Below are 16,341 nucleotides of genomic sequence, written 5' to 3' on the forward strand. Positions count from 1 at the left end.
CTCCTTAGCTATGAAGCAAATCTATGAAATAGATATAATATTTTATCACCAAAAAACTGTTACATGGATAAGAGTATTTTTTTTGGAATATATCTGTAAAACTGCACTATAACAGTTATGGATCTTCCATGAAAAATATTTTTTTCTTTAATAGAAATTTTCTTAAAATAGCATGGGAACTGAATAGAGCTGAGTAAGGAGGAATTCTACAAATGTACCACAATTAGATTTATGTTTTGTCTTTAGAGAAGTTTGGAGAAATTAAAGACTATAGAAATAGCTGAAATAGTCCATTTGATATCTGAAGAATTCACTAAAAGGGATGTACTAATAGTAAGGATAAAAGATCAACATAAATATATTTTAATGTTAACTTGAAAGTTGACTTAGCATTTTAGTTAGCACTCAAGGTAATTAGCAACTAAGAGGTTAACAGTTCTTTCTTTAGGAGGGCAAACAAATGCAGCCATTTATCTTCTGGGTTACTTTATTAATTTTACACCTTTACCACTGATACCATTAGCAAGTTTTTTTTGTTTTGTTTTGTTTTGTTTTCATGTAGGGCAAATTAATACAGATAAAGAAGTGGTTATTATTTGCTCATTTAAAATGAAGGTAATAAAAATCAAGACTAAACTACCTAGCAATTTTATACACTGTTTAGTGGATCAATTCATTTATTCATTTTATTTCTTTTTTCCTTCCTCCCTTCTCATCCTCCTCTCCCCATCATCCTTATGCAGAAATAAAAATTAGAAATATAACCCAGTTCTTGACTTCAAGGAGTTTATAGTCGAGACAGGAAGACAGAAGAGATAAATGATAAGATAAAGATAAACATAATCTTTTTTGGAGAGTGCAGAGGAATACCAATTGCCTGGTAAGATTGCTATCAGGAAAGCCTTCTAAAAGGTGATGTTTAAGCAGTCTTTAAAGATAAGTTGGCTCATGCCTGTAATTCCAGCACTTTGGAAGGCCGAGGCAGGCGGATCATGAGGTCAAGAGATTGAGACCATCCTGGCCAACATTGTGAAACCCCGTCTCTACTAAAAATACAAAAATTAGCTGGGTGTGGTGGTGCACACCTGTAGTCCCAGCTACTCAGGAGGCTGAGGCAAGAGAATCGCTTGAACCCAGGAGGCGGAGGTTGCAGTGAGCTGAGATCATGCCATTGCATTCCAGCCTGGTGATAGACCGAGTCAAAAAAATTAATAAATTAATTAAAAAGTTGGGATTAGGGAGAGGGAGATGATTCCAGATAGATTAAAGGGCATTGAGGTATTAAGAATGCTTGGTATTTTCCATAATTACAAATAATTTGGTAAACTAGAATGAAAGTTGTATGCAAAGGGAAATGAATTTTATGAACAAGCACAAAATTACAACATTCTTAGAGTGCTGTGTTGAGAAGTCTGATCTTTATTTTGACAATGATAGAGAATTGATTAAGGTGAACTGTGACATGATTTAATTTATATTTGAAAAAGATTATGGGCAGCAGTAATAAAGGACAAAATAGATGGTGTGCAATGAGAATAAAGGCAGACAAGTATGATAAACACTAATAGACTGCATAAGAACTTGTGAAGACTGGAACTAAGGCAGGGGTAGTAGAATGGATAATAAAACAAAGAAGGTAAAGTAACAGAACTTTATGACTACCATGAGGATTGAGGAAGAGCAGGGAGGAAAGAGGCAAAGATGATTCCCAGGTTTCTGGCTCTTGAGGCACAAAAGTGATACATTATCAAGTATTTATTGAATAATTATGAAAATGGGCCGGCACGGTGACTCACGCCTGTAATCCCAGCACTTTGAGAGGCCAACGTGGGCAGATCATTTGAGGTCAGGAGTTCGAAACCAGCCTGAGCAACATGGTGAAACCCCCATCTCTACTAAAAATACAAAAATTAGCCGGGCATGGTGGTGGGTTCCTGTAATCTCAGCTACTCAGGAGGCTGAGGCAGGAGAATTGCTCGAACCTAGGAAGTGGAGGTTGCAGTGAGCTGAGATCTCATCACTGCACTCCAGCCTGGGCAACAGAGTGAGAGTCTGTCTCAAAAAAAAAAAAAAATTATAATAATAATAATAATTATGAAAATGGCTGTGGGAATAGAAATTAGAAATTAATGTGGATTTAGAGGAATTTAGGAGACAGATGATATATTAAAAGTGCCTAGTAATGTGCCTACCACCAATGGACACTCAAGAAATGGCGGGTTTTTATTTTTTATTTTTTTTGGATGGAGTCTTCCTCTGTCGCCAGGCTAGAGTGCAATGGCATGATCTCGGCTCACTGCAACCTCCGCCTCCCCAGTTCAAGTGATTCCCCTGCCTCAGTATCCCGGGTAGCTAGGACTAAAGGCACGTGCCACCATGCCCAGCCAATTTTTTGTGTTTTAGTAGAGACAGGGTTTTACCATGTTGGCCAGGATGGTCTTGGTCTCCTGACCTCGTGATCCACCCGAATGGCAAGTTGTTAAAAGTTAGAATTGATAGAACTTGGTAGTTAACTGCAACAGAGAGGAGAGAGTGGGGAAAAGGCGAGGATGACCACCAGTTTTGGGCTCAGGCAGCTGCAGGGATGTCATATCTGTTGAAGGCAGGAAGGGAAGGTGTTACATTTGAGTGACCTGTAGAACATCCTGGTACAGATAAACAAGCTCTTGGCCGTATGAACCCGGTACTCCAAAGAGAAATATAAGAAGATAAAGATTTGAGAGACATTGTAGTTAAAGCTATGACAGCAGACATGATTACCTAGATAAACTGAGCAGAGAAAGGTGAAGAACAGAACCTTAGGAGCACTAACATTTTAAGCGGCAGATGGAGAAAGTAAGAATCATCAGGGGGAATGGTGTAAAAGAAGACAGAAGAGGAAGGGCATGGTCAGCATTAAAAAACGCTTTGTTCAATTTACAAGAAAAAAACAAACAACCCCATCAAAAAGTGGGCGAAGGACATGAACAGACACTTCTCAAAAGAAGACATTTATGCAGCCAAAAAACACATGAAAGAATGCTCACCATCACTGGCCATCAGAGAAATGCAAATCAAAACCACAATGAGATACCATCTCACACCAGTTAGAACGGCAATCATTAAAAAGTCAGGAAACAACAGGTGCTGGAGAAGATGTGGAGAAATAGGAACACTTTTACACTGTTGGTGGGACTGTAAACTAGTTCAACCATTGTGGAAGTCAGTGTGGTGATTCCTCAGGGATCTAGAACTAGAAATTGCATTTGACCCAGCCATCCCATTACTGGGTATATACCCAAAGGACTATAAATCATGCTGCTATAAAGACACATGCACACGTATGTTTATTGTGGCATTATTCACAATAGCAAAGACTTGGAACCAACCCAAATGTCCAACAATGATAGACTGGATTAAGAAAATGTGGCACATATACACCATGGAATACTACGCAGCCATAAAAAATGATGAGTTCATGTCCTTTGTAGGGACATGGATGAAATTGGAAATCATCATTCTCAGTAAACTATCGCAAGGACAAAAAACCAAACACCGCATATTCTCACTCATAGGTGGGAATTGAACAATGAGAACACACGGACACAGGAAGGGGATCATCACACTCTGGGGACTGTTGTGGGGTGGGGGGAGGGGGGAGGGATAGCATTGGGAGATATACCTAATGCTAGAAGATGAGTTAGTGGGTACAGCACACCAGCATGGCTCATGTATACATATGTAACTAACCTGCACATTGCGCACATGTACCCTAAAACCTAAAGTATAATAATAAATAAATAAATAAATAAATAAATAAATAAAACGCTTTGTTCGGGAGGCTGAGGAAGGAGAATGGCGTGAACCCAGGAGGCGGAGCTTGCAGTGAGCCGAGATCACGCCACTGCACTCTAGCCTGGGCAACAGTGCAAGACTCCGTCTCAAAACAAACAAACAAACAAACAAACAAAAAAATGCTTTGTAAAGCTGTTAGGCATAAAGATAAGGGCTAAAAAGAGTCTATAAGATCAGGAGGTTACTGGTAACCCTGAAAAGGTAGGAGGCAAAAGTCAGAATATTGTAGTAACTGAAGAGAAAAATACAAGGTAGAGTCCTTAAGAATAGATGACTTAAAACAAAAATTTGCTTGTGAAAAAGATAGTATAAAAACTATGGGGAGGGTTAGGGCCAAGAGAAAATGTGTTTGTTTATTTTTGATACAGGAAAGACCTAACCTAACTGTCTTTTCCTGTGTATGAAGCCAAAGTATTCCCCTAAAAAGCTATTTCAAAAGACAAAACTATTTTGGGCATATCAAGCAGCTGGTTGGTTCTAAATCCCATGAATTTATCTTTCTTTCCTCTTCTCAAAATAGGATTTTTCTTGTTTAAATGTAAGAATTACAATTATTTTCTCATGGTGGAGCTCTATTCAGTTGATAATTTTTTTAATCATTCTCTAAGCTCTGAAATATCAACATTCAATATATTTGTAAGCTGCTTTTAGCAAAAATTTAATCTTTCTTTCATCATAAGAGAAATGAGATGGGTTGAGGGTAAAATGAATTCCTAATGTTGTATTTTCAAGACAACTACCTAACCAAAACACTATTTTATTTGAATAGAAGATAAAATGTACATCAATTAAACCAAGCTGTTCAAGCTGTGTCCTTACACTGTATTTGAATACACAGCTGGGTTCAGAATATCAGAAGATTGGGAAGAAAAGGGCATGTTTTGGAAACTCTAAGTCTTTCTAGAAGATCTTAAATGTTCAGCAGAATGTAAACAATATCTTAAACTATAAAACCTACATTTAAAATATTATTCTTCTCTTTTCAGCATCTACTCTGTGCAAAGCACTGCAGAGAATACTAATGTGAATCACATATAGTTCATCCTGAAAATAGTCTTCCGTGGGGCTATTACATGGGGAGACAAAGTGTAGAGAGGAAAGTGGTAAAGGCTGGCTGAGCATAAAACAAATAGACTCAATGTTCTAAATTGTAGGCTCCCCCCAAGATAAGCATAGGCAATGTTAAAAAGGTGTACGCAGTTTTGTAAATGGGAGAGTAGCCCATATTAAAGAGTTTCAAACATTCCCAGAATACTGAATGCAATTTTGATCATTCTATTTTAAGAAAAATATACTTAGGATGATCATAAAATGTACTGTCCACTTTTGAGAATAAAAGGGGATACTATTAATAATTATGTTGGGGCAACAGGAATAAGCTGGATCAGTCCTGGGCCAACCAAGACATATGTTCAGCCTTAGTGTAAAAAGCATTAGGGGGAAATGTTCATCCAATTCTTCAAATTCCTTAGAGAATAAAGAATGGGAGGAACGTTTCCAGTTTCTCGGAGCCCCTTCACTTTCTTCCCCAAGGAAGAAAGAATGTCTTATCTGACTGGGGAGTTTTACAAAATGAACTTAATATGCTTGGCTCAGGGACTCTTGAGTTCTCTCACTGTTTTGGTTAACAGCCTGCCTGCAGAGGCGTATTCTGGTCTGTTCTCTGCCATGTCTGCCCGTTGGGAGGAGGCTTGCAGTTGAACACAGAGGCCAAAGACTAAGTACCTATGTCTCCCTCCTGCAGGGGTAAAATAATAGCAAGGCCATGTACATGCAGGGCTAACATTCATTTGCTGACATTCTGACTTCATCTGTCTGTCTCTGGTGTCTTATTTCTCTATTGACTACAAACTGGTGAATGAAGACGGGCTTATTACTTATTGGCCCCTCAGAGCCTTTCAGAGATTGAAAAGTATTTCCAAAAGGCCGACCAAAATAATCTGGAGGATAAAGTAGCTTCTTTCTTTTTTTTCCCCTTCTTTCTCTTCCTTTTCCCTTCTTCCCTCCCTCCCTCTCTTCCCTCTTTCCCTCTTTTCAAACATTGAAGTCTCTACTGAAAGGATATACAGATGAATGTGTCAAAAATCATTGCTCTGAGTGTGGAATCTAGTTACAATGCAATATAAGTGCTACAAGAGAGACATGTCATATGGTACTACTGAGCACAGAGGAGAGAACATCTACTTCTGACTTGCAAGAAAATGACAGAAGGGGCTACAAAGAAATTATACGTTAGATTGGAGCTTAGAAGGGTAATAGGTATGAGCCAGGTAGGCACAGGAAACAAGACTGGTTCCTGGCAGAAGAAATGGGTATATGGCAAAGACGAAAAATATGTCAGATTTATGACATGAGAATACTTTGAAAAATAAATATAGAATATGATTCAATTATAAAAAATCTTTAATACTTAACCAAGGAGTCTGGACTTTATTCTGCTGACAACGGACAGCAAGGGAGAGATAGATAGAAAATTAGTTTTAGAAAGATTAATTTGGTCTTACATAATATCTCCAAGGTTTTTTGATCATGTAGCCTTTTTAGTAAAAAATCTGACATCTGCCCCTCTTCTAATATGTATATAATAAAACATATACAAAAATAGATGTTTTTAAAGGAGGTGATTAAACAAGCAATTATCATGATTTTACCTTGATGAAGTTGAAAAAAGCTTATATATGATCATATATGATACACAAACAGTATCAGCTCTTCCATTTTCTTGCTATTAGTCTGGGTTTGCATATTTGTATTATCTTCAATCAGTAGTGCTTTTGTAGAAATCTTTTAAAGTGACATTTCCATTTTATGTGAGGTTAGTTTAAAAACTATATAACTAGTCTATAAATACACTTAACTGGGCACAAATCAACTGTAAAATTTCACAGTGTCCTTGAAAAAAGAGCAAAGGTGTCTCACCCATTCCTCCCTCAAGGCACTCTGGTTAGAGTATGTGATAATCCGACATACGGAATCAGTAAGAATGCCATTACCAATCTGTATGTAAAATAGTAGTGAAGCCTAGTTTGTTTCTTTTTCTTTCAGTAAAAACATTATGAAAAATTAGTTCTAATATTTTCTACTGGGTACCAGTAGATAGTTTGAATATGATCATTTTGGAAACCACTGGCATAAAAGATATATTAAAGAGAGAGAAATAACTGGAGGAAGAAAGACCAAGAATAATCCAAGTGTGTAGTGATTAGGAGAATGGAAAGGAATATATAATATAAAAGAAAAATCACAGATAGAGAAAGAATAAATGAATAATCATGTGAAGAAGCAAATGTAGCAAAATGTTAATTGTAATATCCTAGTGGTGGGCATATGTATGTTCACTGTATGATTCTTTTCATTTTCCTATATGTTGAAACTTTTGCATAATAATATATTGGCAAAAAGAGAAAAAAGAAAAAGCACAGGACGTGAAAACTAAATCAGGAAGTAGAGCAAGAAGAGAGGAACAGGCAAACATAATTGCAAGGATTTGGGCATAGATGATTATGAGAATGGTATGTATATGACAGAAAGAGGGACGGGGTTGTATTAGGAGAAAGATGTCAATTTAGTTTTAAATAAGCTTATTTGAAGTATTAGTAGGGAAATCAAAACAAAGACTCAAAAGCAAGAGGAAACAGAAATATAATTCAGAACAAAGGACGATACTAGAGATTTTGATAATAGGGCAGGCTATAGTAAACTGATAAAGCTGTGAGAATAAATACTTTCTACAAAAGAAAACACGAAAAGGCAGAAAACTGAACTGAAACAATTAGGGACCAGGAAAAAGAATGGAAGCCAGTAAAAGGGACATGCTCTAGAAGACAAATACCATGTTCACAATAAAAAAAGTCAAATTCTATAGTATTATATATTCTAGTTTGCCTTTAGAATGGCTGATTTCACCATAAGAAGGAACTTACTATGGAAAGCTTTATAAACAACTATGGTATCAAAATTATTTTAAAAATTATTTCTTGGGCTGGGCATGGTGGCTCATGCTTGTAATCCCAGCACTTTGGGAGCCCAAGGTGGGTGGATCACTCGAGGTCAGGAGTTCGAGACCAGCCTGGCCAACATGATGAAACCCCATCTCTACCAAAAAATACAAAAATTAGCCAGCCATGGTGGCATGAGCCTGTAGTCCCAGCTACTGGGGAGGCTGAGGCACGAGAATCACTTGGACCCAGGAGGAGGAGGCTGCAGTGAGCGGAGATTGCGCCACTGCACTCCAACCTGGGTGACAGAGCGAGACTCTGTCTCAAAAAAAGAATAATAATTGAGGTATAATTTACACACAATAAAATGCACAACTCCTAAGTGCCCTTTTAATGGTAAAAAAAAAAAAATCTGGCTGGGTGCAGTGGCTCACGCCTGTAATCTTAGCACTTTGGGAGGCCGAGGCAGGCGGATCACGAGGTCAGGAGATCGAGACCAGCCTCGCCAATATGGTGAAACCCCGTCTCTACTAGAAATACAAAAATTAGCTGGGCGTGGTGGCATGTGCCAGTAGTCCCAGCTACTTGGGAGGTTGAGGCAGAAGAATCGCTTGAACCCAGGAGGCAGAGGTTGCAGTGATCCAAGACTGTGCCACTGCACTCCAGCCTGTGCGACAGAGCATGACTCCGTCTCGGGGAAAATAAAAAATCGAGTGCTTGTTCAATTATAAAAAGTGGGTTTTGGCAACTGGATATGCCTGTGTAACTGTCACCTCAATTGAGATGAAGAATATAGCATTCCAGGGAATTATCTCACTTTACCCCACTTCTACTCTCCCCAGTCATTTTCTGATTTCTATTACCACACATGAGTTTTGCCTGTTCTCAAGCTTTAAATAATGAGTAATTGAGAACCTACTCTTTGGTGTCTGGCTTCTTTTACAACATGTTTCTGAGACTCATCCATGTTGTTGAGTGTTATCAACACTTTTTTCTTTTTACTCATGAGTAGTATTTTATTGCATGAATATACCACAAATGGTTTATCCATTCTCTTCTTGATAGATATTTGGGATGTTTCCAGGTTTGAGCTATTAAGAGAAAGGCTGTCATTATCATTCTAGTTAAGTCTTTTGGGGAACATATGTTTTCATTTCTCTTTAGATATTACCTCATAGGAAACTGTCAAAAGTTCTAAAAAATGTTCAGGTAATTTTGTGTCCCCGCTCACAATAAATGAAAATGCTAGTTGCTCTAAAATCTCATTAATCTTTGGTATTGTCAGTATATTTTATTTTACTATATATAAAAATAATATTACACATATTATATAATATATATTATATACGTATATTTATATTGGGATATAAGTGGGTTTTGGTTACATGGATGAACTGTATAGTGGTGAAGTCTGAGATTTTAGTGCACCCATCACCCAAGTAGTGTACATTATACCCAATATGTAGTTTTTATCCCTTTCCCCATCCGACCCTCCTCCCTTCTGAATCTTCAATGTCTATTATACCACTTTGTTTGTCTTTGTGTACCCACAGCTTAGCTCCCACTTAGAAGTGAGAACATAGAGTATTTGGTTTTCCATTCCTGAGTCACTTAGAATAATGGCCTCTAGCTCCATCCAAGTTGCTGCAAAAGACATTATTTCATTCTTTTTCATGGCTGAGTAGTATTCCATGGTATATATATACTACATTTTCTTTCTTTTCTTTTTTTTTTTTTTTTGAGATGGAGTCTCGGTCGCCAGGCTGGAGTGCAGTGGCATGATCTCAGCTCACCACAACCTCCGCCTCCTGGGTTCAAGCGATTCTCCTGCCTCAGCCTCCCGAGTAGCTGGGATTACAGGTGCATGCCACCATGCCCGGCTAATTTTTGTATTTTTAGTAGAGATGGGGTTTCACCATATTGGCCAGGATGGTCTTGATCTCTTGACCTTGTGATCTGCCCGCCTCAGCCTCCCAAAGTGTTGGGATTACAGGCATAAGCCAATGCACCTGGCAATACCACATTTTATTTATCCACTCATCATTTGATGGGTACTTAGGTTGGTTCCTAAGTTGGTTCCATATGTTTACAATTATGAATTATGCTATGATAGAATACATAAGCAGGTGTCTTTTTGATATAATGACTTCTTTTTCTTTGGATAGGTGGTGCCCAGGAGTGGGATTCCTCGATCAAATGGTAGATCTAATTTTAGTTCTTTAAGAATGCTCCATACTGTTTTCCATAGAGGCTGTACTAATTTACATTCCAACCAGCAGTGTATAAGTGTTCTCTTTTCACCGCACCCATGCCAACATCTATTGCTTTTTGACTTATTACTCTGGCTGGAATAAGGTGGTATCTCATTGTGGTTTTAATTTACACATCTCTGATGATGAGCATTTTTTTCATATGTTTGTTGGCCATTTGTGTATCTTCTTTTGAGATATGCCAATTCATGTAATTTGTCCACTTTTTACTTTTTGGTGGCATTATTTGGTGGGTTTTATTTATTTATTTTTCTGATTTGTTTGAGTTCCTTTTAGATTCTGGATATTGGTCCTTTGTCGGATGCATAATTTGCAAATATTTTCTCCCATTCTGAAGGTTGTCAGTTTACTCTTATGATTATTTCTTTTCCTGTGTAGAAGCTTTTTTGTTTAATTAGGTCGCATTTATTTTTGTTTTTGTTGCATTTGCTTTTGGGGTCTATTTTCATCAGGGATACTGGTCTGTAGTTTTATTTTTTTGTTATGTCCTTTCCCAGTTTTGGTATCAGGGTGATACTGGCTTCATAGGAAGAGTTAGAGAAGATTCCCTCTTTCTCAATCTTTTGGAATAGTTTCAGTAGGATTGATACCAATTATTCTTTGAATGTCTGGTAGAATTTGGCTGTAAATCCATTTGGCCTCAGGCTTTTTGTTGTTGTTGTTGTTGTTGGCAATTTTTAAATTACTGATTCAATCTCACTGCTAGTTATTGGTTCAGGATTTCTATTTATTCCTGATTTAAGCTGGGAGGGTTGTATGTTTCCATGAATTTATCCAGTCCTCTAGATTTTCTACTCTGTGTGCACAGTTTCAATTTCACTTATTCATAGTAGCCTCAAATTATCTTTTGTATTTCTGTGGTGTTTGTTGTAATGTCTCCATTTTCATTTTCATTTTCATTTCTAATTGGGCTTATTTGAATTTTTTCTCTTCTTGGTTAATCTAGCTAATGGTCTATAAATTTTGTATATCTTTTTCAAATAACCAGCTTTTTGTCTCTTTGATCTTCTGTGTATGTGTACACGTATATATATGTGTATACACACACATACACACACTTTGACTTTTTTTATTTTTTGAGACAATCTCGTTCTGTTTCGCAGACTGGAGTGCAGTGGGACAGTCTCATCTAACTGCAACCTCTGCCTCCTGGGCTCAAGTAATCCTCCCATCTCAGCCTGTGGAGCAGCTGGGACCACAGGTCGGCACCACCATACCTGGTTAATTTGTGTATTTTTTGTAGAAATAGGGTTTCACCATGTTGCTTAGGCTGGTCTCAAATTCCCAAGCAATCTGCCTGCCTTGGCCTCCTAAAGTGCTGGGATTATAGGCATGGGCCACTGTATCTGGCCTACTGTTTTTGTTTGTTTCAATTTCATTTAATTCTGCTCTGATCTTCTGTTATTTCTTTTATTCCACTAACTTTGGGTTTGTTCTTGTTTCTCTAGTTCCTTGAGGTGTGACATTACGTTGTCAATTTGTGATCTTTCAGACTTTTTGATGTAGCAATTTAGTGCTATAAACTTTCCTCTCAGCACTGCTTTGCTGTATCTCAGAGGTTTTGATAACTTATGTCACTACTATCATTCATTTCAAATAATTTTAACACTTCCATCTTGATTTCGTTCTTAACCCAAAAAACACTTAGGAGCAGACTGTTTAATTTCCATGCATTTGTATAGTTTTTAGGGTTCCTTTAGGAGTTGATTTCTAGTTTTATTCTACTGTAGTCTGAGAAGATACCTGATATGATTTTGAGTTTTAAAAATTTATTGAGACTTGTTTTGTGGCCTATCACATGGTCTACTTTGCAGAATGTTCCATGTACTGATGAGAAGAATGTATATTCTGCAGTTCTTGGGTAGAATTGTTCTGTAAATATCTGTCAGGTTTATTTGTTCTAGAGTGTAGTTTAAGTCCAGTGTTTGCTGATTTTCTGCTCCAATGATCTATCTAGTGCTGTCAGTGGAGTGTTGAAGTCCCCTACTATTATTGTGTTGATATCTCCTTTCTTAGGTCTAACAGTAATTGTTTCATGAATCTGGGGGCTCTAGAGTTAGGTGTATATATATTTAGTATTGCAATATCTTCTTGTTGAATTGATCATTTTATCATTGTATAATGACCTTCTTTGTCTTTTTTTAACTGTTGTTGCTTTAAAATCTGTTTTCTCTGACATAACAATAGCTACTCCTGCTCACTTTGAGTTTCCATTTGTGTGAAATATCTTTTTCCACTCTTTCACCTTGAGTCTATAGGAATCCTTATGTGTTAGATGAATCTCTTGAAGACAGCAGACATTTGGTTTGTGAATTTTTATCCATTCTGCCAATCCTTTTCTTTCAAGTGAGCATTTAGACCATTTACATTCAACATTAATATTGAGATATAAGGTACTATTCCAGTCATCATGTTGATTGTTACCTAGTACTTTGTTTTCTTCACTGTGCTGTTGCTTTATAGGTCCTGTGAGTTTTTTTTTTGGAGGGGGGTGGTGGTGGGCGGATGGCAGGCAGTCTCACTCTGTTGCCCAGGCTGGAGTACAGTGGTGCAATCTCAGCTAACTGCAACCTCCACCTCCTGGGTTTAAGCAATTCTCCTGCCTCAGCCTCCTGAGTAGCTGGGATTACAGGCACCCACCACCATGTCTGGCTAATTTTTGTATTTTTAGTAGAGATGGGGTTTCACCATGTTGGTCAGACTGGTCTTGAACTCCTGACCTCATTATCCGCCCACCACAGCCTCCCAAAGTGCTGGGATTACAGGTGTGAGCCACTGTGCCTGGCAGTCCTGTAAGTTTCATGCTTTCAAGAGGTTCTATTCTGGTGCATATCAACTTTTTGTTTGAAGATTTAGAACTCCTTTTACCATATCTTGTAGGGCTGATCTGGTAATGTCAAATTCCCTCAACATTTACTTGTCTGAAAAATACTTTATTTCTTCTTCATTTATGAAACTTAGCATTGCTGGATACAAAATTCTTGGCTGACACTTATTCTGTTTAAGGTGGTTAAAGATAGAACTCCAATCCCTTCTGGCATGTAAGGTTTCTGCTGACCGTCAGTGTACTTTAGTCCTTCTAAAGGATGTAGATGGTATCTCTAGCCCTTGTAGTGGGTGTTGATGGTATCTCATTGTAGTGATAACTAATGATGAGCACCTCTTCATATTCTTCTTGACTCTTCTTTTATCTTCTTTTGTGAAGTGCATAAGTCCTTTGGCCATTTTAAAAACAACTTTATTGAGGTATAATTTACATATACAATTAATCTGTTTTAAGTATACAGTTCAATAATTTTTAATAATTTACTGAATTGTACAACCATCACCACAATCCAGTTTTAAAACGTCTTCATAACTCCAATAAGATTCCTCATGCTGTTAACAGTTAATCTCTATTCTTATCCTTAGCCCAAGGCAACCAGTAACCTATTTTCTGTTTCCACAGATTTGCCTATTCTGGAAATTTCATACAAAGAGAACCATACAATATCTGGCCTATTATGTCTAATTTCTTTCACTTAGCATGTTTTTGAGGTTCATACATATAGCATGTATAGTATTTTGTTCCTTTTTATTGCTCAATAGTATTCCATCGTAGGTTATAGCACATTTGATTTATCTACTCATTGGTTAATGGACAGTTGGGGTGTTTCCACTTTTTGGCTATTATGAATAGTGCTGCTATGAATATTTGCATGCAAGTCTTTATGAGGACTTTTATTTTCATTCCTCTTGGGTAGATACCTAGGAGAAAATTTACTAGGTCATATGGTAAATTCATATTTAACCTTTTAAGAAACTGCCAAACTGTTCTCCAAAGTGGCTATACCATTTTCCAATGGCACAGCAATGTACAAGGGTTACTGTTTCTCCCTATCCTCCCCAAGATTACTTACCATCTGTTTTTTTTTGTTATACTCATTCTAGTGGGTGTAAAGTAGTAGATCAGAGTGGTTTTAATTTGCAAAACACCTAATGATTAATAATTTTAAATATCTTTTCATGTTTTTATGAGCTGTTTGTATATTTTCTTTGGTGAAATGTTTATTAAAATATTTTGCCCATTTTAAAATTTGGCAATATTATTGAGTTGTAAACAGTTCTTATAGATTCTGAAATTAATTCCTTCAGCAAATATATATTGCAAAGTCTGTGACTTTGTCTATTCATTTTTCAACGGTGTTTTCTGATGAAGAGAATTTTAAAATTTCTGTTACATGCAAAATATTAACTTTTTCTCCTATGGTTCATATTTTTTGTGGCCTGTTAAGAAATCTTTGCCAATTCTGACATCATGAAGACACTCTCCTATATTTTCTTCCAAAAGCTTTGTGGTTCTAGCTTTTATGCTGAGGTCTTTGATTCATCTGAAATGAACTGTTTGTATGAAGTGAGGTATAACTGAGGTTCATTTTTCCATATCAGTTGGCACTTTGGTTGAAAATAAAGTGACTACATACATGTGTATTGATTTCTAGACTCTCTATTTTGTTCCACTGATCTATTTATCTATCCTTATGCCAATACCAAACTGTCTTTATCACTGTAGCTCTAAAATAAGTCTTCAGTCTGGTACCCTATGTCTTCCAACTTTGTCTTTTTCTTTTTAAGGTTCTTTGGCTAATGAACATAATATATCTTGTCAATTATTATTATTAGTAGTATTAGTATTTTGAGACAGGGTCTCATTCTGTCACCCAGGCTGGAGTGCAGTGGCGTGATCATGGTTCACCGCGGCCTCAACCTCCTGGGCCCAAGCGATCTTCTCACCTCAGCCTCCTGAGTAGCTGGGATTACAGGCGCATGCTACCACACCCAGTGAGTTTTTGTACTTTTAGTAGAGACAGGGTTTCACCCTGTTGCCCAGGCTGTTCTTGAACTCCTGGGCTCAAGTGATCCATCCATCTTGGCTGTGATTACAGGCATGAGCACGATGCCCAGCCTCTTGTCAATTATTTTAAGTCTTCCTTAATGTCTTTCAATTATGTTTTGTAGTTTTTAGTGTTGAGAACTTGCACATTGTTCAGAAGATTTGTTCCAAGCTATCTAACTTTTCTGATGCCATTGTAGAAAGAATTTTAAACAATTCCATTTTCCGATTGCTTCTTCCTAGAAAAGTCTTAATATTATATTATAATCATGCTGAACAATATATGTGTAAATTCTGTTTCTTTTTATAGATTGGACTTCAATACAAGGAGGACTACTGTGAACCTCATTTTATGCCACTTATTTTTTAAAACCAATTAATACATAGTTTCTGATTAGTAATACAAAAATGCAAATTTTATTCATCTGCAAAGGTAAAGACATAGCAAACAATTTTGGATGGAATAAATTCTATACTTATTTACAAAACTCTACTCTTTTTAACAATTCATTTGTTTATTAGTTTTTAGAGACAGGGTCTCTCTCTGTTGCCCAGGCTGGAGTGCAGTAGCATGACCATAGCTCACTGTGATCTCAAACTCTTGAGCTCAAGCAACCCTCCCATTTCAGCTCCCCATATAGCTTTAGGACTACAGGTTTGTGCCACCACACTCAGCTCAAAACTATACTGTTAAATATAACCTATAATATATAAGACAGATAAGTGCTATTATCTGATGATTCTTAGAGAAATAATTTTTCCTTTAAGCAGTAAAAAGTAAGTGTGTATATGTGTGGGGGCCTATATTAAAGACTTTCATTGAATTTCTACTGCTGCTGTAAATGGCTAAGGAATAGCTATAGATACTTGCATATCTACTGTAATGTATACTAAATTAAATATACTTTAAAAACTTCATAAGACATGATAAACCTAGCTTATGGTTGAGGATGTGCCTAATTTTTAAATATTTATTTAGAATTTTAAAAGTCTGTCTTCAGGACAGATGTCAACAAAAGGGCAAATGTATTTTAGTGTTGCTGTTGTTTTTAATAGAGAGTTATGTAATCCTGAAAAAGAAATGAAATCTCTCAAAAAGTTAGATGTAATGACATAATTACCACAGTCAGTTGATTATGATATCCACCCACTGCTTTTTTGCTTGTGTACATTATGGTTTGTTTAGGGTTTTGGAAAACCCATTATCTGAGCAAGAAGAGCAAGAAAGGATGAAGAGAATAAGTATGATAGAATAAGTTTCTGAATCTCTACCTCCATCTTCACAGTCTTCAGGGGCTTTGGCTTTCTTACAAAGACGAGGATCCAACCAGGTGGTTGTCTTGGTATTGTGGCTGTAGAATAAAGATTTTAATTAGAAACAGTAAAATAAAGGAGGAGAAAATTATTTCAAAAGTAAAGATTAAAA

The 16,341-nt window shown here is 36.9% G+C and overlaps 1 protein-coding gene across 6 annotated transcripts in view; it reads right to left on the minus strand.

Annotated features, from left to right (window-relative positions):
- Positions 1–16,341, minus strand: part of MAGI3 (membrane associated guanylate kinase, WW and PDZ domain containing 3) — a 287,494-nt gene that overhangs the window by 66,255 nt on the left and 204,898 nt on the right. For all 6 annotated transcript variants that reach the window (XM_063651781.1, XM_054463525.2, XM_063651787.1 and 3 more), the window contains exon 6: positions 16,188–16,267. In XM_063651781.1, the coding sequence (XP_063507851.1) occupies positions 16,188–16,267 (80 nt within the window). The remainder of the gene's footprint in view (positions 1–16,187; positions 16,268–16,341) is intronic.

This window comes from Pongo pygmaeus, chromosome 1 (assembly GCF_028885625.2).
Source record: "Pongo pygmaeus isolate AG05252 chromosome 1, NHGRI_mPonPyg2-v2.0_pri, whole genome shotgun sequence".
Taxonomy (NCBI): domain Eukaryota; kingdom Metazoa; phylum Chordata; class Mammalia; order Primates; family Hominidae; genus Pongo; species Pongo pygmaeus.